The sequence below is a fragment of the Mustela lutreola genome, chromosome 10, assembly GCF_030435805.1.
Source record: "Mustela lutreola isolate mMusLut2 chromosome 10, mMusLut2.pri, whole genome shotgun sequence".
NCBI classification, from domain to species: domain Eukaryota; kingdom Metazoa; phylum Chordata; class Mammalia; order Carnivora; family Mustelidae; genus Mustela; species Mustela lutreola.
Window position 1 is genome coordinate 53177740 of NC_081299.1, and position 27534 is coordinate 53205273.

At 39.8% G+C, this 27534-nt stretch overlaps 1 protein-coding gene across 1 annotated transcript in view; it reads right to left on the reverse strand.

The window, feature by feature from the left end:
• Positions 1-293: 293 nt before the first annotated feature.
• The window catches only part of LOC131810510 (uncharacterized), a 42249-nt gene continuing 15008 nt past the window's right edge, over positions 294-27534 (reverse strand). The window contains exons 2-4 of the mRNA XM_059138520.1: positions 2212-2323; positions 1316-2071; positions 294-854 (exon numbers count right to left, since the gene is read on the reverse strand). Of these exons, the coding sequence (XP_058994503.1) occupies positions 418-854; positions 1316-2071; positions 2212-2323 (1305 nt within the window). The 3' untranslated portion in view covers positions 294-417. The remainder of the gene's footprint in view (positions 855-1315; positions 2072-2211; positions 2324-27534) is intronic.

The window sequence follows — 27534 nt, forward strand, 5'->3', positions numbered from 1 at the left end:
TTCCAGGGTAAAAAGGGCTGTCTGGGTATTTTAGCCTCATTTCACAAAATAGAGGCATAGAAGGGGGAAACAGCTCCTCCAGTGCTCCGTGATTTTAAATCCCAAACAGTTCCCAAGATTTGGCAATGTTAGAAAACTTGCATTGGCATGCTTCACTTTTCAAGATAAACTCCTCTCAAAATTCTGTGCTGACGCTGAAATCATTTGCCATGGAAGGACTCTGTCCCATCCAGGAGAAAATGTGAAAGCCAACAGCATATTCCTTCCTACCCTAATATACTGAATGTGGACATTCCACAGTCAGAACCCCCCCACACACACCCCCAACCCCGGCTCCAGACACACAGACACAGACACACACACACACACACACACACACACACACACAACTTTATCTTTCACTGGGCTGCAGCTCTTCTAAAAGGGCCCAGTCCCAGCCAGCAAAGAGGCCCAGGCCTGTAGGGCTGGTTCTAGGCCTGAGGTGCTAGGTCCCTTTCTAGCGGGTGGCAGACAGGACAGCTGCGAACCCGGTGACTTGACTTCCTCCTCCTTCCCGGAGGTCCCCGCCCACATCACTGTCGTCAGGTCTCCGAGGAAGTCAGGTTCTGGCCTCAGAGCGTTCTGAAGGTTCTGGGAGGAAAAGGAAGGTGAGGTGTCAAGAGCCCTTGCACGCTTCCAAGAGAGAGGGCCCCTAGCTCGCCGTCTGTCACTAATTAGATGAAGGTAGGGGTAAGTGATTTTCCCGTTGAGTGGATTAAATCTTTCATCTGCCAGAGAGGGTACTGACCTAAAATGACTGCGTCCCCTCTCCAGTGTTAGAAGGGTGAGTGAGTTCCCAGATGTCCCTGGGAGCGCTGCAAAAAGAAAAGAGAATTAATATGCCTTGAGGATCGTTGGGATGCTGGCACCATGTAAACACGGTCTTCTTTAACCCTCCACCAGATCCTTCAGGTAAGGTGTCCCGGATCCCGATATACAGGTTGAAAGTAGAGGCAGAAGTTCTGCGAAATGCTTTCCAACCTGGTGCACTCCGTGATACACCCGAATAATAATATTTTCACGGCACCCTGGGGCAAAAGTGAGCACCCACCAGAAGCAAATTACCCCGCTGCCCCGTAAAGAGGGGCTCCTCCTCTCAGTGGACATGTCCCACGTGTTACCTATTGGCTGCTTGCTGGATTGAAAGCCGGGAGAGGCTGATCCGAGAGAAGTGGGACAAAGCTATGTCAAGACAAACCTGCATTTGCTTCGCAGCTCTGCCTTCTATTTGACTGAAAGCACGTAACCGGGTAGTTTGGGGAGCCTGTTTCCTCACCTCTAAGTGACGCTAATAATAGAACGCACGTCACTAGGCCTGTGACACGAGTGATGAACCAGACTGAAGGTTTATCAGCGAGCCCGCGCCCAGAGGGCGTCCCGCCTGGCCTCCCGGGGCTACCCCCAGCGCAGGCCCCGAGCAGGCGCGGCCTGGGGGCAGCGCGGGGGCGGGCGGGGAGGCGCCGGCGGCGGGGGAGGTTCCCGGCTTCCGCGCAGACTTCTTTGCCTACCCGGACGGCTGCGTCACCGTCCGAAAGCGCGAGCCGGCCGGCGGGGGCGGGGGCGCGGCGCCGCTGGAAGCCCGGGGCTTCTAACCGAAAGTAGGAGCCCGGACTTCCCCGCCGCGGTCGCCGCGCCGAATCTGCGCCGCCCCTCCTCCCCACCGCGTCGCCGGGGGCCGCAGGGGAGCCGCCGCCGCCGTTCCCGCTCGCGTCTCCGCCCCCTCGGCCCGCGGTCCCGGGCGCGGGGGCGGGCTCTGGCGCTGCGCTGCGCTGCCCGCACGCGGGGCTCGGCTCGCAGCCTCTGCAGCGACGCGAGGCTTTCTTGGCCCGGGCGCGGGGCCATCCGGATCCCTGCCGTCCTGGCCGCGCCGTCGCGCCTCGGGGTTCCCGAGGGAGGGAAAAGAGTTGGCACCGCGGCAGCCTCCCCCGCTTCTTTCCACCCCGGCCGCCCGCCCGACGCGCCCCATTGCACAATTCCTGCCGTGGAATTGCCGCGTGACTCGGACGGAGCCCAGAAATGTTTCCCAGGTTGCCTCCGCGGGGAGAGGAGCGGGGAGAGGAGCGGCTGGGTTTCCCACTCTGACCCCAGGCGCCCTTTAAATTGTATTTCTCCGGGTGACTGGGTAGCCTTTACCAGGCAGAGCGCGCCCTTTCCAAAGAAAGAACAGCTCACCAGCCCGCCGGTACGTCTGCTCTAGGTCGATTGCAGCCGACACGTTTATTTTCCCCGTGTATATTTTCAGACAGAAAAAGTGTTTCCGTCTATTTGGGCAAGAATTCAGGAGCTGGTTTTAAAGGAGGACAAGAAGTGAATGCTTCAAGGCGTGGAGACCCAAACAACCGTTCAAATCCCTCCTTCAGTTGTTCATTCAGCCCCTATCTTTGAGCTCTCCAAGAATCGGCGGTGTTAGCACTGGTACAGTACCCTGGTAGAGGGTACTGAAATTGGAGGGATTTGAATGGCTGTCTGTAGACCAAAGCTTTCATTTTGCAGAGGAGGAAATTTAGAGGTTTAAGTGACTTGCCCAGGGTTACCTAACTAATTAATGTGGAAGGCAGGAATAGAATTTGTCTCTCGTTTCAGCTTGAAATACTTCGTAATTAAGAGATGGGTGTACTCTTCCCTCTGTAGGAAAATAAAATGCCTTCTGCGGTAATCTCTGCAAATCCTTAGTCTGCGCCCTTTTCCTACTCATCTAAAACAAAAGAACAAAGCAACAACTTCCAAACACAATACGAGTATATGTATGATAGGGTGAACTTGGCAATGCCAAATAAAGATGATTGCAAGGCATTTTTTTTAACTTGTCCCCATAAGTTAATCACAAAATAGGCAAATAATAACAATAATAATAATAAAGAAAAAGAAAAAAACAATAGTTCTTCTCCAGAATGGTATGGAAAGTACCATTTGCCACTAGCCTTACTTTTCTAAGTACAATGTTTGGTGTTTTGCACGGGAACTGCTAGACTTATGAGTAACTGTCAGGGCTGCTCTGAGACTGGTCAGATATTTTGCTCAAGCTCAGAATAGATTTGTAGCTCATCTTTCAGAATAGACAAGCTGCAATCTGTGAGAACACAAGGGACTTCAATGACAGCAGATGGCTGGACAGCTTGTTGTCTTTGAAGTTTCAAGGCTGACCAAGTATACCAAATGTCTAATTTAAGGAACAGAATTGCCAAACAAGTAGATGTTAAGGTCGAAGGAATCAAAACTGTAAGTGGCAATCATGAGTAAAACTTCATTTTTTTGTGGGTTGTCAACAATAGTTTCCAGAATGATGATTATGATACAGTTATAACAATAACATCCAAGTACAAATTCTTCTCCAAGAAGATGGGGGAGAGGGGTTCCAGTGATGGAACAACAGATCAGATTATGAAATGTATCATTTTGTAGGTCAGCCAGATACACTCTGAACTGGGGTGATCTTTTTTTTAACTCTGCTGTCTCTACCCTGTCTCTGCCTCTGCTATCTTGAAGGTGAAATTGCTAGAAAAATTTGAAATTGTAGGCAGCTAAGGTAGAATATGTCGATTTTGGTTTGGCAATCCTATACAGCATTCATGAAATCGAAGCATCACCTCCTATTTTTTTCCCACACTGCAGTTGCCAGTTTGCCATTATACCAGGCTACTGAACCTGAACTTTAGAAACACAAAATGTTGGCCCTATTACTGCACAGCTTTGCTGCTTGAGAAAAGGCATCTTATCAAACAAAAGCCATCTTTTCCAACTGAGATCTTAAGAATAACAACCTATTTGGATGCAAGTGATACTTTTTCATATATTACATATTTCATTCAACACCATTGCATAATTTATGTTGGATTTTTGCAAAGAAAATACCTCAGGACAATTTCAGTTGTTATCAACATTAATCAGTTTAACTTTGAGCTATTTGTCAGTCATGGTGTAGCATTTTGGAATTGGGGGGATCATTAGAAAAAATGTAATTATACTCCTTCATTTTATAGATGAGAAACTGAAGGCTGTTGAAATTAAACAATAGATGGAATTCCTGACACAGTCAAAACCAGAACTGAGGATTCTGATTTGCCATGTGTTTTACAAAATCATCACAGACTTCATTTCATGAGTGTGTGGTTTTGCGTGAGGCATGGTGCTTGGAACTGGGGATAGGAAGAAGTATAAGGAGTTCTTGAAGATTTTATAATCTAATTGGTGATGTAGGCCTATGTTTCTCAAACTTTAAAGTCCACAGGAATCACCTAGCAAGCTTGCTAAAATGCAGCTTCTGTTTTATTGGTTCTGGATTGGACCGGCTTTGTCACTAACAGGCTGCCAGGAGATGTGAATTCTGCTGCTGGTCCACAGGCAAAGTTTGGACATATAAATATAAAGATAATTAACAGTCTAGCAACCTAAGAGAAACAAAAGGAATAATAAAATCTTCTGAGCCTGTTGAAATGGATGTTACAAAGCTCACACTCCTTCTAAGAATGTCCCTCAGAGGCTCAGAGTGTATATACTGTTACAAAACAGTAACCTATTTTTGTCTCTGGGAGCACAGCATAAGTATTAAGGAGATAGTGGGGCAAGGAGAAAGAAAGGAGAAAAATGATGGCAAGAACTACCATCAAAGGAAGAGGTAGAGACACCATAATTTTTTGGGGGAAAAATACGAACTCATGGCAGCCAAGATATCAGTACTTCTGGAGAGTATCAGTGAGAATGTAGTGCTGAACAATGGATTCAGAGCCAAGAAGTCTCAATTCAAGTTCTGGTAGGCCATTTAGTAACTATTTGATTGTTAGCCACATATGTAACCTGTTTAGCTTCAGTTTCTCTATCAGAAAAGAGAGAGAGAAAGAAAGAATACCTCAAATCCCCCTGGATTGAATAATTATATATTAAAGCACCTGACACAGACATGTTGAAGAATGTACAGAGCTTCAGAACGTAGCTTAGGTTTAGAAACTCAGCAATTCTATTCAATCCAATGCAGTAGTAAATAATTCCAATCTTACACAAGCTACCTCAGAGAATAGAAAAAGTAGGTACCCTCTGTGACTAATTTTATGAGGCTGTTATAACCTAAAACCATAACCTAATTAGGGTAATGCATACAAGAAAGGGAAACAAAAGGCCCATAATCATTCATTAGCATAACTACTAAAATGCATGACCAACTGTGGTTCTTCTCAGAAAGGAGGGTTGGTTTAACATTAGAAAATCAATTAATGTAATTAATGTGATTAACAGATTAGAAGAGAAAAATCATATGATCATCTCAATTTCAAGAGAAAAAAGCCTACATCAAATATTATGCTTAATGGTGAAATGCTGAAAGTATTCCATTAGAGATTTGAAACAAAACAGGATTGCCTGTCATAATCACTTGAATTTACTGTTGTATTGGAAGGCCTAGTCAGTATTTTTGGTTTTTTAAATTTTTCCCAGCCATTCTTTTTGTTTTACCTTGGCATTAATGGTAGGAAACATACACACACACACACACACACACACATTGGAAAGGACAAAACAAAATTCATTATTTGCAAATGATTTGGTTGTCTGTGCAGAAAAACTAGAGGAATTTATAGATAAATGACAAGAATTTATAAGAGAACTTAGCCAACTTGTAGGATTCAAAATCAGTATTACCATGGTAGGCGGAATAAAGTCCCTCTCCCCTACAAAGATGTTCAGATCTTAATCCCTGAAACCTGTGAATTTTTGCCTCACAAATAAAAAATAACTGCAGATGTGATTAAATTAAGATGATCAAATTATCACAAGTGTAATCACAAGAGCCCCTGAAACTGAAAATGTGTGTCATTAAAATCAGTTGACCTGTGGTTGCTGGCTTTAAAGACAGAGAGAGAGGGCTATAAGCCAAGGCATGTGGGCAGCTCTAGAAACTAGAAAGGGCAAGGGAACAAATTCTCCCTTAGAGCCTCCAGAAAGCAGTGAAGCCTTTCCGACATCTTGATTTTAAGACCAGTGGAACTGATCTTGAACTTCTGAGCTACAGAACAGTGAGATAATAAATTTCTGTTGTTTTATACCACTCTGTCTGTGGCAGCTGGTTACAGCAGCCTTAGAATAATACAGTTACAGTGTCATTGATTTCTAAATGCCAGTTCATAAATTAAAGCAAAGAGGATACCACTTAGGACATTTGTGGTAGCATCCAAATTTATATGTTTAAAAAACTATCCAGGAATTAAATCTAACAAAATATATGTCAGAAAATCATAAAACTTTATTGAGTGTTTTTAAAGAGGACCTAGATAAATGGAGATATGCTATGTTCATGGACTTGAAGATTTAACATTTAAAGATGTGAATTCTTCCCCAAACTGATCTATAGATTTAGTTACAGTTCCAATTAAAATCCCAACAGAGGACGCCTGGGTGGCTCAGTTGGTTGGACGACTGTCTTCGGCTCGGGTCATGATCCCCGAGTCCCAGGATCGAGTCCCACATCGGGCTCCCAGCTCCACAGGGAGTCTGCTTCTCTCTCTGACCTTCTCCTCGCTCATGTTCTCTCTCACTGTCTCTCTCTCAAATAAATAAATAAAATATTTAAAATAAAATAAAATAAAATGAATTAAATAAAAGCCCAACAGAATTTTTTGTTGGAACTTGACAACTTGACTCTAAAATACATATGAAAGTCAAAAGGCCAAAAATAGCCAAGACATTCTTAAAGAAGAAGGAAGTAGGGGCTTGCTATCAAAATATTAAAATTTATAAAGTCATTATAATGAAGATAATATGGTAATATTTCAAACATAGAAGAATAAATCAATGAATTTGAAGAGAGAGAGAGCAGACCTAGATCCACAAATATATAGACAAAGGGGCACTGCAGAATAAAGGAGAAATTATGGCACCTACAATAAACAGTGCTGGGATGTCTGGGTATTTACAGTTACAAAAATGAAATTGTATCCTTAATTCATACCATACATACAAATAATCTCCAAGTGAACTAAAAATCTAATGTAAAAGGGAAACCATAAAAATTTTCCCCTGGGCTAGGGAAAGGTTTTTTTTGTTTTTGTTTGTTTGTTTGTTTTTTGTTTTTTTTAAAGATTTTTTTTTTTAAAGATTTTATTTATTTATTTGACAGAGAGAAATCACAAGTAGATGGAGAGGCAGGCAGAGAGAGAGAGAGAGAGGGAAGCAGGCTCCCCGCTGAGCAGAGAGCCCGATGCGGGACTCGATCCCAGGACCCTGAGATCATGACCTGAGCCGAAGGCAGCGGCTCAACCCACTGAGCCACCCAGGCGCCCAAGATTTTTTTATTTATTTATGTGACAGACAAAGATCATAAATAGGCAGAAAGGCAGGCAGAGAGAGAGGAGGAAGCAGGTTCCCTGCTGAGCAGAGAGCCCGATGCGGGGCTCGCTCCCAGGACCGTGGGATCATGACCTGAGCCGAAGGCAGAGGCTTTAATCCACTGAGCCACCCACACGCCCCATAGGGAGAGTTTTCTTAAGACATAAAATGTATAAACATAAGAGAAAATATTGGTAAATTAGACTACATTAAAATTGAGAACATTTATTCATCAAAAAGCTTCATAAAATACCATCCACTGCTTCCAGTTTTATACCTTCAACTAGAAACTCTGGCACTAGGAAATATATACATGGATGTTTATAGCAGCACTGTGCATAATAATAATAAACTGGAAGCAATCCAAATGTCCACCAAGGATTGAATATATAATTAATCGTTGTACATTCATAAAAGGAGCTACTATACAGTAATGAAACTAATGAACAGCTACACACACCAACATAGATAATGCAAACACAAGGTTGAAGGAAGTAAACCCCTGAAGAAAATACACAATATGATTCTGTTTATACTAAATTTGAAACAAATTTTCAACAAAATGAAACACTCTTATGTAGGGATGATCATAAGTCAGAAAACTAAAGAAATTGAGGGGATAATTATTTTAAAAATCAGAACATTGATTACCTCAGCAGTGTAGGGAGAGGAAAGTAATTGAGGAGGCTCACATAAGAAGTTTCTTTGACAGGGAAAATGTTCTTTTCTTAACCTGGGGGAGCTAGACAGAATGCTTGCTTCATTCTTATTCTTTGGAATAAAGAATGCTTACTTTGGGGTGCCTGGGTGGCTCAGTGGGTTAAGCCTCTGCCTTCATGATCTCAGGGTCCTGGGATCATGCCCCATGTCGGGCTCTCTGCTTGGCAGGGAGCCTGCTTCCCCCTCTCTCTGCCTGCCTCTCTGCCTACTTGTGATCTCTCTCTCTCTGTCAAATAAATAAATAAATAAAATCTTAAAAAAAAAAAAAAAAAGAAAGAAAGAATGCTTACTTTATTTTGATTCTTCGGAATAAATGTCTTACACATTTATTATTATAAGAAAGTCTTAAAAAACCAAAGAATGTCTTATATGTTCTTATGTGAGCATGATTAATTTAAACAAAAACTACTTAATTAAAAACAAAACAAATAAAAAATTATACTGGAGGTTTTGTAGGTGGAAACAAGGGGCTTAAATCTAAACCAAACAACCTAATAAGATCATCATAAGTTTAGTAGTAAATATAATTTACAAACTCTTTTGATTGGACACCATCTACACCCATTTTAGAACATACCATGACTAAATCTGTTTCATCAACCTTGAGTCGTTACTAACATAGAGGTAAACAATGAGTATGGGCTTTTTGGCAGGAGAGATTTTATCTCTGCACACCAATGTGAGGAAGGAACAGAGAAAAATATGTTTCTTCCCATGGAGAAAATTGAACATGGTAAATCTAAATCTTATTTGGTAACCTAGTTAATGAATCATTAAGCCCCATGAATAGTTCCCTGAATCATAAACTTAGCTTTCTCTTCTGCAAAGACTGAAATATTTTACAGTCTAGCGTCTGAATTTGAAAATATCTTTAGGTCTAGGTGATTTGCTTCACAGTTTTTCTGGAATTAAAACAGTTTCCACTCTTAAAAGGGACTCATATCTAATGTCTCATTTTCCTCTTGAAAAAGGGGGTTTATTTCTGCATTAGTGGCAGGTGCTCATTATGTTAGATAAACCTAGAGACTCACTGAATTATGCCTTCTGTATAAAATGTTTGATCTTCATAATGTGTAGTCTGAATCATCGAGAGATGATGATTAAATAATCAAGCATTTGATTTAATAAGCTAGGTAATTTTTGCCATCTGCCTGAGGAAGGTCCATCCAAGATGGTTTAAAGTTTTAAAAATTTTAAAGTATTGATTTTTATCTTCCTCATCAAGAATTCCTCTTTGCACAGGAATGTTGGATAGATCTGATTTTGAAACAAAGTGGCCAAAATGAATAGTGTAAGTTCCAAGTTTAAGTTCCAAGTTCCAAGTAGAACTTGGGGCATGCAGGTTCAAGCCCTCACAGATCAGAGTAACTGGGGCTCAAATTTACAGTGGGATCCACTTTTATGAACACAATGGGATACAATGGGAAGATACGATGAGATACACTTTTATGAATGTAAATAGTTAAAACAAGCTTTAGTAAACCCAGTTTTGACAGAATCCAAGGCAGGAGTACAACCGGGTGATTGGATGCAAGAAGATCCAGGTGCTATTTTGGGAAAACACCCAGACTATGTCTCATCTCTTCTCAATAATTAATTCTCATTCTTCTGTCTCTACCAGCCAGCTTTGGCTGCATTTCTTCCCTCCATGGATCAGATAACCATCCCACAGCATCTATGGTGACCCAAGTCCAGCTGCCTAAAGAGATGCTCATTTTTTGTCCCAATTCCAAGTTCCACAAGGAGACTGTGATTTGTACAGCTTGAGTCTGGTGTCAATTCCTGGTCCAAATGATTATGATGAAGAGGAAACCAGAGGCCCACTTCTATGGCACAAACAGACCAGCCCACTGTTACCCACTACAGAAGGGAAGGACATAAATGCTTAGGGGATTAGGAAGACCTCTCCTAGCCAAGGGTCTGAAGGCAAAAATGTGTGTGGTGTGTTCTAGGAATATTATGTAAGCCAATGTGTCTAGATATGGAGTTTGTGCAAAAGCCCTAAGAGACAGAATTGGAGAAATAGTTTGAGCTCACACTGAAGAGATTCCTGGATGTCAAGCTAAAAGGTTTAAATTTCTCAGTCTACAGAAATTTAAACCGAGCATGGAGCCCAATGTGGGCCTCAAACTCATGACCTGAGATCAAGACCTGAGCTGAAATCAAGAGTTGAACATTTAACCAACTGAGCCACCCAGGCACTCCTCTATAGATGTTTTCAAGAGAACTTTATAGGTTCAGTGAGTAAACAGGTCTTAAACAAAAACATGTATATTCATGAGGTCTTTGAAGGTTAGAAAGTCCTTTTACATGTTCATGTTTATTATACAATTATTTATAATAATAAAATGTTGGAATCAACACGGATGACCATCAATAGAAGAATGCTTACAGAACTGACAGTGTATCTATCCTACAAAATTTCCTCTGGTCATTAAAGGGAATGATGTAAAGCTGTGATCATTAACATGAAAAGTCCTGTTAACTATTAATAATAAAATTATTAACAGAAAAAGCAAAGAAAGTAGCAGAGATGTATAATGCGATTCCATCTATAGTAAAGTATTTAAAAAATACATAGCTTTTAAATAGGTAGAAAGTTTTCTGAAAGAACATTCATGAAACTGTTCAGGTGGTTTCCTCTGGGGAAGGAAGTGGGATGAATGAGTGGGTGGGGTAGAGATGAAGAGTGACATTCACTTTACTACATGTGTCGTATGCTTAAAAAGATAAAAGTGCAAATACACCATTAACATTTTTTAGAGTTAATTTCATTTTTACTAAGACAAGCATAAGGATATGTACTTAGACTTAGAAACTAGAATAATATTACCTTTCATTTCTGAAGCAGCTTGCAGTTGACAACAGAGATAACTAGCCCTTGCTATGTTCCAGGTATCTTTGAAACCTTTCCGTATGCTAACTCATTGAATCCTCACAAGGACCCAGCAAGTTCGTTACTGTTATTCTCCCATTTTCCTGATGAGGAAGCTGAGGCACAGAGATGAGTTAGTGGCCCAGGCTCACATAGCCAGTAAGGGGCAGAGCTGAGGTGTTTTGCCACCAGGAGCTAGCTAGCTAGTCTTCAGAGCTAGCTAGTCTCCAGAGCAGCTTACTTCACACATGTGACTACAGAACTGACAACTAAGAATGTTGGATTGAATATAATGATAATATATAAATATGATATATTAAATGTATATAATAAAATACAATATACTATAAAATATTATTTAAGTACTAAAGCTATGTAAAAACACAACTAGGGGCACTCTTGATTTCAGCTCAGGCTGTGATCTCAGGGTTGTGAGATTGAGCCCCATGTAAGGCTCTGAGCTCAGTGTGGAGTCTGCTTGAAATTCTCTCTTCCTCCTGCTCATGCTCACTAGCTCATTCTCTCTCAAATAAATAAATAAATATTTTTTAAAAAGACTTTATTTATTTGTCAGAGAGAGAGAGCACAAGCAGGGGGAGTGGCAGGCAGAGAGAGAGGGAAGAGCAGGCTCCCCGCTAAGAAGAGAGCAAGAAGTGTGGGGCTCCAGCCCAGGACAATGGGATCATGACCTGAGCCCAAGGCAGATGCCTAGCCAACTAAGCCACCAGGCATTCCCAAGTGAATAAATCTTAAAAAAAAAATACAACTATATTAAAAATATCAAAACACTCATGTAACCAATAGAATATATTTTTTTTAATGTAGATTCACACCCAGCATGGGGTCCAACATGAGGCTTGAACTCATGACCCCAAGATCAAGACCTGCGCTGAGATTAAGAGACACTTGGCGCACCTGGGTGGCTCAGTCAGTTAAATGGCTGCCTTTGGCTCAGGTCGTGATCCCAGGGTCCTGGGATCAAGCCCCACATCAGGTTCCCTGCTCAGTGGAGAGCCTGCTTCTCCTTCTCCCGGCTACTCTGCCTACTTGTGCTTTCTTTCTCTGTCAAATAAATAAATAAAATCTTTAAAAAAAAAAAAAAAAAAGAGTCAGACACTTAAGTACCTGAAAGGCACTTCAGGTGCCCCAGATCTTTTTTTTTTTTTTAATGTTTCAAGTTGTGATTTAAATTCTAGTTAGTTAACATAGAGTGTACTATGAGTTGCAGGAGTAGAATTTAGTAATTCATCACTTACATGAAACACCCAGTGCTCATCACAACTCGTGTCCTCCTTAATACCCATTACCCATCTAGCTCTGCCTCCCCTCCAGCAACCCTCAATCTGTTCAAATCTAAGGTATACTGAGTACCAGAACTACTTTAGTGAGGGCGTTTGCTAATCCAGCCAGTATGAGACTCTATCTTCCTAAGGAGTAAAGTACAAAAGGAAATCCACCAGCAAAACTAGGAATTCACAAGCTATTTTCCCCAAATCTCCACCCAGAGGAGACTGCTAAACAATACAGTGGGGAAACAATTTCATCCTTGAAAATCTGTGATCACTTCCCAGCACTACTGTAATTACAACCTCTTTGATGGTCCAAAAAAATTCAAGCCATAAACTTAAATTGGTGCAGAATACTGATAAAGCCCATAGGGACTGAATGTGACAAATACAAACCCATTCTGAGAAGTTATCTTCCTCCTAGGGCTCAATATATTTACATAAATAATTTTTCAAGATCAACTAGCAGCACACAGTGAAAACAACTAAGCACACGTAAAGAAATAAGCACCATGGATAAGAGCTAGAAGAAACAATAGTAGAAACAGGGCCAAAAAAAGACGTCAGATACTGGAATTATCAGACGTAGATTAAAAAACAATTGTATCTACTATTTTTCAAGGTATAAAAGGCACATTTGAAAATATCTTGAGGATACTGGAAACTACAAAAGGGTGACTAATAAACTTTTAGGAAGAACCAAATAAAACTTCTAGAAATGAAAATCGCAGTTACTGAAATTAAAAACAAAACAAAAACCAGTGGTTTAACAGCATATTAGACATAAATGAAAAGAGAATTACAGAACAGGAAGTTTAGGTCATGAGATTTTACGGAAGGCAGCACAGAGCTTCAAAGGCACGGAATATATGAAAGAGAGATTAAGATTGCTGGCAAGAAGAGTGAGGAAGTCTAGTGTACATTTAATTAGTTCTAGAAGGAGAGGAAAGAGATGACATGGCAGAGATATTTGAAGAAATAATGACCTATTCTTTTTCAGACCCAATAAATGGTATCAATTCACACACTCAAAAAGCCAAACAAATCCTATACAGGAAAAAGAAAAGGGAAGGGAGAAGGCAGGAAGGGGGAAGGGAAGGGCGAAGGGAAGGGCGAAAGGAAGGGAAGAAGAAAGGAAGGAAGGGAGAGAGGGACAGAGGGAGGGAAGCAGGGAGGAAGGAATGAACTGACTATTGAGCCAACTTCAAACCTAGATTCCTCATCATGAATCTAAGGGACAGCCCAGGTCAGGGGAGAGATTGGGGTAGGGTATGGGTGGAGATCACTGTCCAAGGAACAACGACATGACCGACAACTGATATCTCAATAGAATCAACGGAAAGCAGATGACAGCATAACGATACCTGTTAACTTATTATTTTATTCTTAGTGAAAACATCTTTCAGGAATGAGAGCACAATATAAACATTTAAACAACAGAACATAAAGAGTTAGTTTGCTACTGTTCAGATTCTTGGAAGAGGGAATTTTTAAGGATGTCATTTTAGGAGAAAGCACGTGATCTCACACGGAAGCTCTGAGATGCCAGAAAGAATGAAGAGCAAAGGAAGTGGTAAATGTATGGATAAATCTATACAATGCAACGTTGTGCATAATACAACATTAATAATATCTTATGAGATTAAAAATAAGTTAAATTCCTGAAAAGAAATTTTTTAAAAAATAAATAATTAAAAAAATAAGTTAAATTCACAAAAGTAAAAGCATGCAAACCTGGAAAAGAGTAAATAGAGTTAGTGTTCAAAGTCTTCGTAGTTTCTAGCACAAAAACAGCATTACTGACTAACTTTTTTTTTTGACAGAGAGCGATCACAAGTAGGCAAAGAGGCAGGCAGAGAGAGAGAGAGGGAAGCAGGCTCCCTGCTGAGCAGAGAGCCCGATGCGGGACTCGATCCCAGCACCCCGAGATCATGACCCGAGCCGAAGGCAGCGGCTTAACCCACTGAGCCACCCAGGCGCCCCCTGACTAACTTTTGAATTGGTAGGTTGTGTGTGTGTGTGTGTATGTGTGTGTAGGTACACATATAAATCTTAGCTAACTGCTAAAAGAATAGATATATGATAATGTTAGCCTATAAATGGGTAGGGGGTGGGGAATAGAATGACAAAAATAAATTCAAAAGAAGAAAAGAAAGAAGAAAAGAAAAAAGAGTAATAGAACGAGTGAGACAAAGAGAAAGCCAAACTGTGGTAATTTAAAATATATTAGTTATTAGTACTAATTAATGAAATAGAACATAAATGGGATAAATGCATCAGTTAAAAGACAAAGGTTTTCAGACTGAATAAAACAACCGTAAAAATATCCAAACAGATGAAATAGAAATACATGTACTCCGCAAATATAAACAGAAAGGAACAAGCATTCTTTTTTTTTTTTCACATGAGCATTTTATTCCTTAATGGTATCTTTCTGCTATATACCATTTTGTTTTTGTTTTTGTTTTTGTTTTCAGCGTAACAGTATTCATTGTTTTTGCACCACACCCAGTGCTCCATGCAATACGTGCCCTCTCCAATACCCACTACCTGGTTCCCCCTAACCTCCCACTCCCCCGCCCCTTCAAAACCCTCAGATTGTTTTTCAGAGAGGAACCAGCATTCTTATATTACTAGTACTCTAAACAAATTTTAAGGCAAAACACATTATTGAAAACAATTGTGGGGGCGCCTGGGTGGCTCAGTGGGTTAAAGCCTCTGCCTTCGGCTGGGGTCATGGTCCCAGGGTCTTGGGATCGAGCCCTGTATTGAACCCCGCATCGGGCTCTCTGCTCAGCGGGGAGCCTGCTTCCTCCTCTCTCTCTGCCTGCCTCTCTGCCTGCTTGTGATCTGTCAAATAAATAAATAAATAAATAAATGAATAAATAAAACAATTGAGTTATTACTTGAAAAGCTAAACACAAAATCTATATGACCCAGCAATTCCACTCATAGGCATACATAGCTAAAAAAAATTGAAAGGAAGGACTCCAAAGATACTTTCCTACCATGTTCTTCCAGCATTGTCCACATCAGCCAGAAGATGGAAACAACCCAAGTATTCAGCAAATCAATGGTGAAACAAAATGCAGTATATATGTATAATGAAATACCCTTCAGCCATAAAAAGGAATGAAGCTCTAATATACATGCCATATATATGGATGAACCTTGTGTCTATAAAATGATAAATATTGCATGATTTCACTTACATGAAATATCTAGAATAGGCAAATTCATAGAGACAGAAAGTAGATTTGTCAGGGGCTGGGAGGAGGGGAGCATGGGGAATTTTTGCCTAATGGTTACAAAGTTTCCATTTGGGGTGACCGAAATGTTTTGTAACTATATAGCGATTATGGTTGCACAACATGGTGAATATAATTAAAGCTACTGAATTGTACACTTAGAAATGGTTAAAATGGCAGACTTGATGTTATATATGTTTTACCACAATAAAAATGGCTAAGATGAAGATAATCGCTTCTTAACAATACAATTTCAATTTGCACTTATTTTTAAAATTTATATATACATGAGGCGCTTGGATGGCTCAGTGGTATTGAAGAATACAATAATAATACAATAAGGAGTGTTGTATATTGTCACATGATTTTCCTGCATCTACTGAGATGATCTTATGGCTTTTATCCTTTCTTCTGTTAATGTGACATATCACCTTGATTGATTCGTAAATATTGAGCCATACTTGCACCCCTGAAATAAATCCCAGCTGATTATGGTGAGTGACTTTTTACATGTATTGTTGGATTTGGTTTGCTAATATTTTGTTGAAGATTTTTGCATTTATGTTCATCAGAGATATTGGCCTGTTGTTTGCCCTTTTTGTAAAATTGTTATCTGGTTTGAGTGCAAGGGTAATTCTGGCCTTGTAGAATGAATTTGGAAGCTTTCCTTCCTATTCTATTTTTTGAATTGTTTGAGAAGCATAGGAATTAACTATTTTATTTTATTTTAGAGAGAGAGAGATTGAGTGGGGGCAGGGCTTAGGAGGGACAAAGAGAGAGGGAGAGAGAGAATCTTAAGCAGGCTCCATGACCAGCACAGAGCCCAGTGTAAGGCTCAATCTCGCTACCCCGAGATCATGACCTGAGCCAAAATCAAGAGTCAGATAATCAACTGACTGAGCCACCCAGGTGCTGCTAACTCTTCTTTAAATGCTTGGTAGAATTCACCTATGAAGCCATCTGGTCCTAGACTTTATTGTGCTGAGGGTTTTTTGATTATCAATTTAATTTCATTGTTAGTAATCAGTATGTTTGAATTTTCTATTTCTTCCTGATTCAGTTTAGAAGGTAATGTTTCTGGGAGTTTATCCATTTCTTCTAGGTTGTCCAATTTGTTGGCATACACTTTTTCTTAATATTCTCTTATGATCCTTCATATTTCTACGGTATTGGTTGTTATTTCTCCTTCATTTCTGAATTTATTTATTTGAATTATCTCTGTTTTTTTTCTCAGTGAGTCTGGCTAATTGTTCTTCAATTTTGTTTATCTTTTTAAAGAACCAACTCCTGGTTTCATTGGTTTATTCTATTGTTTTGAAGTCTATTTTGTTTATTTCTGCTCTAATCTTTATTGTGTTTTTTTTCCCCACTGGTTTTGGACCTTGTTTGTTCTTTTTCTAGCTCTCTTAGGTATAAACTTAGGTTCTTAATTTGGGATTTTTCTTGTTTCTTGAAATAGGCTTGTATTTCTATAATCTTTCCTCTTAGGATACCTTTTACTGGATCCTAAAGATTTTGGACCATTATGTTTTCATTTTCATTTTTCTCCATGTATTTTTTGACTGATTGTCTGACTACCAGCTCTACCCACCAATGAAAACCTCTCAGAGGATAAGGCAGGAAGAGTACCCTAGAGGTCATTGCAACTGCAGCGCCAGTGGATAGACTGGGGGCAGGCCATTGGCCTGACTGTAGGCCTTGCCCATCAATGAAAGCCTCTCAGAGGACAATGCAGGGAGGGTGCCTTGCATTTTGGTGTGATTGCAGCCCTGGCAGACAGGCTGGGGGCAGGTATCTGGTCTGACTACTGACACCACCCAACTACAAGCCCACAGCAACCCCAGACTGGCTCCATAACAGCACAGGGATTAAACCCTGCCCAGTGAGCTTACAACAGGCATAGCGAGCCATTGCAATGGACTGGAATGAAGGCAAATGTGGCTCAGTAGGGCATACATAACCCACATAGAAGACACCCTTGAAGGACATGGTTCCGGTGAACAGGGGGCATTGTACTACAGGGTACCACAGGACTTCTTCCTCATTAAGCCACTACTTTTAGGATCAGAAAATGTAGCTGACTTTCCTAATACATAGAAACAAACAGAGAGTGTTAGACAAAACAAGGAGACAAAGGAATATGCCCAAAATGAAAGAACAGAACAAAGTTACAGCAAAAAGAGCCAAATGAAATGGAGATAAGCAACATGCCTGATAAAGAAATTAAAGTAAAGGTCATAAAGATACTAACTGAACTTGAAAACAGAAGTGGAAGAGTTCAGTGAAACGTTCAACAAACAAATTAATAATATAAAAAAAGAGCCAGAGATGAAGAATTCAATAACTGAAGCAACAACAACAAAATAAATACAATACATTAGAGGGAATCAACAGCAGATTATAGGATTCAAAAGAATGGATCAGTGATCTGGAAGACAGGGTAATGGAAAGGAACAGAGCTGGAGAGCCAAACGAATAATAAAAAATGAGAAGTAAGTTAAAAGAACCCAGTGACATCATCAAGTGTAATAACATTTTCATTATAGGGATCCCAGAAAGGCAAGAAAGACAGAATGCGAAGAAAATGTATTTAAAGAAATAATAGCTGAAAACTTCCCAAATTTGGAAAAGGAAAGAGACATCCAGATTCAGGAAGCACAGAGACAACCCCCCCACACACACAACAAAATCAACCCTCAGAGATCCACACCATGACACATAATAATTAAAATGGCAAAATGGCAAAAAGTAGTAATAAGGAGAAAATTTTAAAAGCAGCAAGGGAAAAGAAAACATTTATACACAAGGAAAACTTCATAAGGCTATCAGCTAATTGTTCAGCAGAAATTTGACAGGCCAGAAGAGAGTGGCATGATATATTCAAAAGCTGAAAGGAAAAAAAAAACCTGCAACCAACAATACTCTACTGGCAAGGTTATCATTCAGAATAGAAGAGTTTAAGAGTTTCCCAGAAAAATAAAAGTTAAAGGAGTTCATCACCATTAAACCACCCTAACAAAAATGATGAAAGGAAATTCTTTTTTAAATATTTTACTTATTAATTTTTGAGAGAGAGAGAGAATGCACAAGATGGGGGAGGGGTAGAGGGAGAAGCAGACTCCCCGTTGAGCAGGGAGCCCAATGCAGGACTTGATCCCAGGACCCTGAGATAATGCCCCAAGGGAAAGGCAGACACTCAACTGACTGAACCACCCAGGTGCCAGGAAATTCTTTGAGTGAAAGGCAAAGCCCATATCAGGAGTAAGTAAATTATGAAAGGAAAAAATTTCATAGGTAAATGCAAACATTAATAAAAGTAGTGGATTAATTACTATAAAACCAGTATGGAAGTTACGGCACAAAACCAGTTACATAATTTGTATCTATAAAAGTCAGTCAATGGGCGCCTGGGTGGCTCAGTGGGTTAAGCCGCTGCCTTCGGCTCAGGTCATGATCTCAGGGTCCTGGGATCGAGTCCTGCGTCGGGCTCTCTGCTCAGCAGGGAGCCTGCTTCCTCCTCTCTCTGCCTGCCTCTCTGCTTACTTGTAATTTCTCTCTGTCAAATAAATAAATAAAATCTTTAAAAAAAAAAAAAAAGTCAGTCAAAGGGGTGGGGGGGTTGTTGGGTGGCTCAGTTGGTTAAGTGTTTGCCTTCACCTCAAGTCATGATCCCAGGGTCCTAGGATTGAGCCCCGAGCTAGGGTCCCTGTTCCATGGCAAGCCTGCTTTTCCCTCTCCCTCTGCCTGCCACTCCCTCTGCTTGTGCATGTTTGCATGCGCTCTTTCTCTCTCTCTCTCTCTCTTTGTCAAATAAGTAAATAAAATCTTTAAAAAATTAGCCAAGGGATTCACAAAATAAAAAGATGTAAAGTAGGATATTATATATATATATATATATATATATATATATAATGTGGTGGGGGGTTTAAAATTTAATGATTTTAGAATGTTTCAAATGTAAATGATCATCAACTTAACAGAGACTGCTATAATCCTAAGATGTTACATATGATCCTAAAGGTAACCACGAATCAAAAACCTGTAATAGATACACAAAAATTAAGGAGAAAGGAATCCAAGCATATCACTAAAGAAAGCCATCAAACCACAAGGGAGGAGAGCAAGAGAAGAAACAGAGAGGGACTACAAAAACAACAATAAAGCAAGTAACAAAATGGCAGTAAGTACATATCCAGCTATAGTCACTTTAAATGTAAATGCTCTAATCAAAAGATGGAGGGTGACTAAATGGATAAAAAAGCAAGACCCATCTATATGCTGCCTACAAGAGACTCACTTCAGACCTAAAGACACATGCAGATTGAAAGTGAAGAGATGATGAAGAGGTGCCTGGGTGGCTCAGTTGGTTAAATCTCCGACTCTCGGTTTCGGCTCTGGTCATGTTCTTAGGGCAGTGAGATCAAGCCCTGCACTGGGCTCTGCACTCCGCAGGGAATATGCTTGAGATTCTTTTCTCTCCTTTCCCCTCCCCCTCTGCTACTCCCCCAACTTGTTCTCTCACTCTCTCTCTAAAATAAACAACTAAAATCTTAAAAAAAAAAAAAAAAAAAGCAAAGAGATGGAAAAACATTTACAATGCAAATGGAAGTGAAAATAAAGTTGGGATAGCACAACTTCTATCAGACAAAATAGACTTTAAAACAAAGACCATTAACAAGAGACAAAGAAGGACACTACATAATGATAAAGGGAACAATCCAACAAGATTTTACAATTATAAATACTTATGTACCCAACAGGGAAGCACCTAAATACTAAAACAATATGAACAGACATAAAAGAAGCAATTGGCAGTAATTTATATAGTAGGGGACTTTAACACCTCACTTACATCAATGGATAGATCATCCAGACAGAAAACCAACAAGGAAACAGTGGCTTTAAATGACACATTGGACCAGATGGACCTAACAGATAAAATCAGAACATTCCACCCTCAAATAGCAAAATACACATCCTTTTCAAGTACGCATGGAACATTCTCCAGAATAGATCATATTTGGCCACCAAACAAGTCTTAATATATTTTTAAAAGACTGAAATTGTATCATCCATCTTTCCTTTTCTTTCTTTTTTTTTTTTTTAAGATTTATTTATTTATTTTAGAGAGATCGTGCACAGGAGGAAGAGCAGAGAGACAGCGAGGGAATCCCAAGTGCACTCCTCGCTGAGCACACAGCCTGATGCAAGGCTCAATCTCACAACCCCGAGACTGTGACCTGAGCTGAAATCAAGAGTTGGATGCTTAACTGAATGAGCCCACCAAGTGCCCATATCATGCATCTTTTCTGACCACAATAGTATAAAAAATAGAAATTAATCATAAGGGGAAAAATCTAGAAAGAACACAAATATAAGGAGGCTAAATAACATGCTAGTAAACAATGAATGAGTCAGCCAAGAAGTCAAAAAGAACTTGGATCAGTTTTTATGTTTTAGATGCAAGTCCTTTGTTGGTTATATCTGTAGCTAATTTCTTCTTTTGTGCTGTGGCTTGGTTTTTACTCTCTTAAGTATCATTTCATGAATTGGAGTTCTTTAATGTGGTCTAATTTATCAATTTTTTATGGCTTTGCTTTTTTTTTTTTTAAAGATTTTATTTATTTACTTGACAAAGATCACAAGTAGGCAGAGAGGCAGAGAAAGCGAGAGATAGAGAGAGAGAGGGAAGCAGGCTCACCGCTGAGCAGAGAGCCCGATGTGGGGCTCGATCCCAGGACCCTGAGATCATGACCTGAGCCGAAGGCAGAGGTTTAACCCACTGAGCCACCCAGGTGCCCCTGGCTTTGCTTTTTGTATTATTTAAGAATTCTTTCTATCCTAAAGTTATAAAAAATTTCTCCATATGATCTTCTTAGACCTTATCATTTTTTTTCATTAAAAACACATTATTTATGGTAACCTGTAATGGGTTAATTATTAAAAATAAATTAATAAATATCTTAAATTTCCCATTTTAATTTCTAATGTAGTAATTATTGATAAATATCACCCATATAAGCAAAAGCTCTATGGGATCCTCAATGTATTAAGAGAGTAAAGGGATTTTGAGATCAAAACATTCAAGAACCACTGTCCTAGAGAAACTCTTGCATTGTGCACTAGAGGTAAGCATAGAATTTTCTTAGCAGTATTGTTCTAAACAGCGTGGAACTAGAAAAAAACTCAAATAGTCATCAACACTACAATACATAAATTAAGTATTGAATATTGTTACAATGGAACAGTATATAGTGGCAAAAGTGAGCAATATATCCTACAAGACATGGATACTTATACTCAACAACATGGATAAATCTAACATGGTATTGAGCAAAAGAAGAAAGATTTTGGGGTGCCTGGGTGGCTCAGTGGATTAAGCCATTGCCTTCAGCTCAGGTCATGATCCCAGCGTCCTGGGATCGAGCCCCGCATCAGGCTCTCTGCTCTGTGGGGAGCCTGCTTCCTCCTCTCTCTCTGCCTGCCTCTCGCTGACTTGTGATCTGTCTGTCAAATAAATAAATAAAATAAATCTTTAAAAAAAAAAAGAAGAAGAAAGATTTTTAAAAATCCTAGAGTATGATCTCATTTATATAAGTTCTATAACAGGAAAAATAAAACTTTAGATTTAAGGGGTGCTCACATAGCTGATAAGGCTATCAGCTTATCACATTTTTATTTTATTTTATCAGCTTATCACAATTTTACACATTGGTAAAATCCAGAAAAGCACTAAGAAATTGCTATATAATTCAGAATAATAACTAACTAAATAATAAATAAAGAAAGTGATAATAAAAGGCCCAAGTATTAGTAACTCAGGAGTACCATTACCACTCACAGGCTTGAAGGTGCAAGGAAAGAAAGCCATTAATAGAACCAGGAGATAGGACTTTGTGAAGACAGCTGCTTAACAGGACCTCACCTTACTCTTCTCCTTTCTTTCCTCTGTCTCTGCTCTCTCTTGTCGAACCCACTGGGAACGCAGAGGGCAAGAGAACCTACTGGTGCCGTGCATTTATGTCAACTTCCCAGGGAACACAGCAAAAAGAAGGGTAGAAGGTAGACCTGGAGTGATGAGAAGTTGGTCATACATCCACCTGAACCTAAAATGTCAGCCACCTCCATTGTTTTCCTTGTAAAGTAGGGAGCATGAAGGACAGAAAAATGACTAAGTACAAAAAAACACAGCTTGTACGATCCTGCTTCTGGGGCAGGTGGCAAGGTCTAAGCAGGTACTCAAGGCTATCTTCTACCTGTCATTTCTGTTTTACTCTTCTACCAGCACATTGGCTAATTTTTTTTTCACCTCTCTCTTTGTGGCAGGCTGCAAAAAGAAAGATGTTTTTGCCTGCTTTTCTAAAGTGAGTTCAGAGACATGAAGGATATGAGGCATTGATAGTCTTATCTATCTATCCTACGCAAATGCACTCTTCCAGTGAGCAGACTTGGCCACTGGGCCAAAGAGTGCTAAGACGTCGTGCACTGAATCCCTGAGTTCTAAGTAGAGCCCTCTCTACCCTGTCCTCCCCATCATGCAGCAGCAGGGCAATTACTGCTGAGAAGAATACATCATTACCTCTTCTCTGTATATTGGTTCTATGGCCTGAGGAACCCCTAATGAGCAGGAGAAAGTCAGCTTACATTTCATGACAACCACATCTATTACTCTTCCAGTTTTCATATGAGGACACCAAAGCCAAGAGAATCTGAGATATTTACCTAAGGCTGCATAGCTAGTACAAGAACAGAGAGTAAAAGCTCAGCCTCCTGACTTTAAGGCTAATTTGTTTCCCACACACTGAAGGACTACATCTGTGTCTTATCACTGTGCCAGGCGGACATGGAAAGTAGCAGTAACATAATGCTAGACTCTGATAAAGGTGACTCAGGGGAGGGAGAAACACATAGTAGCAGATGTCCTCTAAATATTAAGGCACCATGGGGAATAATAAGACATTTGTCATCCTGCTGTCTCATTGTGCCAAGCTACAGAACTGAAGATGTTTTTGCCCTGTGTTTTTCCAAAGTAGGGCCTTTTCCAAAACAATTCAGTGTGATGACTACTCAAGTGCATTTTAATGTGCTTGCTGATGAATTTCCTTGGTATTGGAAAAAATACTATTTTTCTTTTGTAATATCTCCTCTCCATTCCCCCAATGGTGGAGTTCACATTGGTTTTTGTTAGTTTTTGTTGTTTGGTTTTTTAGTCACAGAGACGTCTATTTAGTGAAACAATAGGCTATTGCAAATCTATAAAACACCATCAAAACAGATATTCTGGTGAAACCATAGGGATTTCATGAATCATGCTAGAGAAGTTCGTAAGTGACTCTGCATTTTAGGATTTCCATAGCCTTTCTGGGACTAATTAGATTGGTCCATAAGTGGTAAGTGATGAGGCATAAGTCTGGGAGATGCAATGAGATAAAGAAAGAATTGAAGAAATGAGAATGAATTACGCAAAGTGGAAATTTGGTTTGTAAGAGTTGGTGTCTCCTCAACTTAGTGACTTGAAAATGGCAATCACCGTTTTATTGCTTTCATGATCTTTTTAATTTCTGCGTATTAAGGTAGAATTTATGTTGTCTCTCAAGCTAAGTCAGATGGAATGAAGAAGTCTTGTTACAAGCCTTTGTTTAAAACAAAAGAGTAGAGGTTGCAAATAGATGGTTTATAAACACACTCCATTGTAAGATGAGCGATGAGGCTTTAAATAACTTGGTTACATTAATCAGTGATGGGTTGGGATGCCTTGCTAAGAAGCTTCCTGCAATCAATCAATCAATCAATAAATCATTCAGTATTGTGAATCAGTGCAGAATAAAAATAGTCATCAGGAATATGTAACACAGCATTTTATTTAGAGCTTTCGATGCTTTATATTAAAGGAGAAACCAAGTCCCTGGGTGGCTCAGTCCATTAACCAGCTGCCTTCGGCTCAGGTCATGATCTCAGGATCCTGGGATGGAGCTCTATATCAGGCTCCCTGATCAGTGGGGAGTCTGCTTTTCCCTCTCCCTTTGCTGCTTCCCCTCCTTATGCTCTCTCTCTCTTCCTCTGTCTCTTAAATCAGTCACTCAATCTTTAAAAAAAAAAAGAAGAAACTAACTGGTGGAGAGGAATGAAGTCCATTTTTAAGTTGGTGGGGAAAGATGTTTATGGATTGGACAATTTTTCACACATATCAGACCATACAAGTTCAGTGGATGCATTTTTTCCTCATCACAAGTGAAAAAGCAGTCAACATTGAAAAAATAGTATTCATCATTTTCAGTGAAGTGTACTAATCTTATGGTTCAGTTTCATAAGTTTTGACAGTTGTACACACCATGTAACTAGCACCTAAAGTTCCAGAAATTCTCTTACCCTCTTGTCCCTTTCTAATTAAACAACCTTTCTTCTCACCAGAGCAACCACTTTCTGATTTTTATTGCCATAGATCAAGTTTCCTGTTCTTGGACTTCATATAAATGGCATCATACCATATATATTATTTTGTGTCTGGTTTCTTTCAGTCAACATGTGCCTAGATTCATTCATGATTTTGCATGTATCAGTAACTCATTCCTTGTCTGACTAGTATTTATCTGTATGAATATATCACAATTTGTTTATTCATTTCTTATTGATGGACATTTGTATTATTTGTCATTTTTAGCTACTATGAATACAACAGCTATGAGCACCTTATATAAGCCTTTTGGGGGACGTATCTTTTCATTTCTCTTGGGTATATACTTTGGAGCAGAATTGATGGTCACATGGCAACCCAATGTTTAATCATTTGAGCTGCCAGACTGTTTTCCAAAGCAGCTGCTTCATTTTACATTCCCACCAGCAATGTGCCAGGTTCTAATTTCTCCATATCTTTGCCAACACTGGTTATTGTTCATATTTTTCACTAAAACCATCTTGGGGGCGTGAAGTTCTACTTCACTGTGGTTTTGGTTTGCATTTCCCTAATGACTAATGATGTTGAGTGTCTTTGCAAGAGCTTATTGGCCATTTTAGATCTACTTTGGAGAAATGTCTATTGTCTTAGTCTATTTGGGCTACTCTAACAGAATACCATAGGCTGTAGGGTTCATAAACAAAAGAAATTTATTTCTCATAGTTATGGAAACTGGAAAGTTCATAATCAAGGTACTGGGAGATTCAGCATCTGGAGAAAGCATGCTTCCTGGTTCAAAGATGGCAGCCTTTTCTCTGCATCCTCACATGGCTCATAAGGAAGACTCTCCAGTCTCTTTATAGACCCTAATCCCATTCATGAAGGCTCTGCTCTCATGACTTAACCACTTCTCAAAAGCCCCAACTCCTTGTACCATCACCCTGGGGGAATAGGTTTCTACATATGAATTTTAGAGGGATACAAATATTCAGTCTATAGCATCTATTTGGATCTTGGGCTCATTTTTATCTGGGTTGTCTTTTTATTGTTGAGTCCTAATTGATTTTTTTAAACACTGGTTGAATTGAAATGAGGAAGTCTGTGTATCAGTTAACCCTCCTTCAGTTGAGAGTAACAGAAAATACAACCTATACTAGCTTAAGTATAAATGGAAAATGTTGTATCACAGAACTTAAAGTTCTTGGGGATAGTTTTGGCTTCAAGAGCGGTCTGATCTAAGCCAAAAAAAAAAAAAAGACAACAGGACCTAGTTTCTTCCTCTTCATCTCCTGGCTCTCTTTCACTGTGTAAGCACCCTTCTTGGACACACTCTCCAATCAAAGCAACAAGATAGCTCTAACAGCTGTAGCCTACATTCTCCCAGGTTCAGGTAAACCAAGAATATTGCTTTTCTCCTAGCAGCTTGGCCGAAGGCTCATTGGTCCAGACTGATGATAGACCATTCCAAATTGCAGTGCCCAGGGAAATGCAGACATTGCCTGATTTAGGAGGAGTCATAGGCCCTCTTCCTGAAGTCAGGGTTAGAGCCTGCCCAAAACTCTGGACTGCAAGTGGGAGAGGAAGGAGTTCCCCAGAGAGAAATTGGAATATATTTACCAAAAGAAGAGGAAAATAGATGTTGAGTTATCAAAAATGAGCATATGTTTAATGCAGTGCCTTCCAAACATGGTCTGACTAAAAGCTGACATGATTTGATGTAAGCAACCAAGACAGGTATGGCCACGCAGAAAATATTATTATTATTTTTTAAAGGTTTTATTTATTTATTAGAGAGAGAGAGAGGGGGAGAGAGCGAGCACAGGCAGAGGCAGAGGGAAAAGCAGGCTCCCTGCTGAGCAAGGAGCCTGATGTGGGACTCGATCCCAGGACGCTGGGATCATGACCTGAGCCAAAGGCAGCTGCTTAACCAACTGAGCCATCCAGGCATCCCAAAATATTATTATTATTGATATAGGCATGCTAATACAATTAGCAGTGAAATCATGAAAAAAATGACTACATTTGGAATTAGAACACCTTGTCTAAAGCCCTAACTTTGCTATTTGCTAATGCTATGACCTTGGAAAAATCACTTAACCTTCTAAACCATTTTTCTAGGCCATACAAAAGGGATTACCTTAAAGTATAATTCCGGCATCATACTGTGGCTTTAGAAATATAAACAAATGGAAGTGCCTGACACTTAAAGGTACTTACTTTGAAATCCTGGGTCATACCCTTTAGTCTTCAAGGTGTCCTTACCTCAGAGCAACTTCCTTCTCCCACTGTTTGCTTTCCTGAGGGGATTTGAGAGATTTCTCCAGAAAAATCTTTGGATCCATTGCCTTATTGAGCCCCAAGTGGCATCTTCAGCTATGTGATAAGAGCATGATTCTCTCAATTCTCAGAATGATTCCTGGTTGGAATGCCATTGTGGTATGATGAGCCAGACACAGACTGAAACAAATATTCCTAAAATTTGTATGGAACCTCAAAAGACCCCAAATAGCCAAAGCAATCTTGATAAAGAAAAGCAAAACTGGAGGCATCATAATTCTGGACTTCAAGTTATATTACAAAGCTACAGTAATCAAAACACAAAAAATAGACACATAGATCAACGGAACAGAATAGAAAATCCAGGGCCACCTGGGTGGC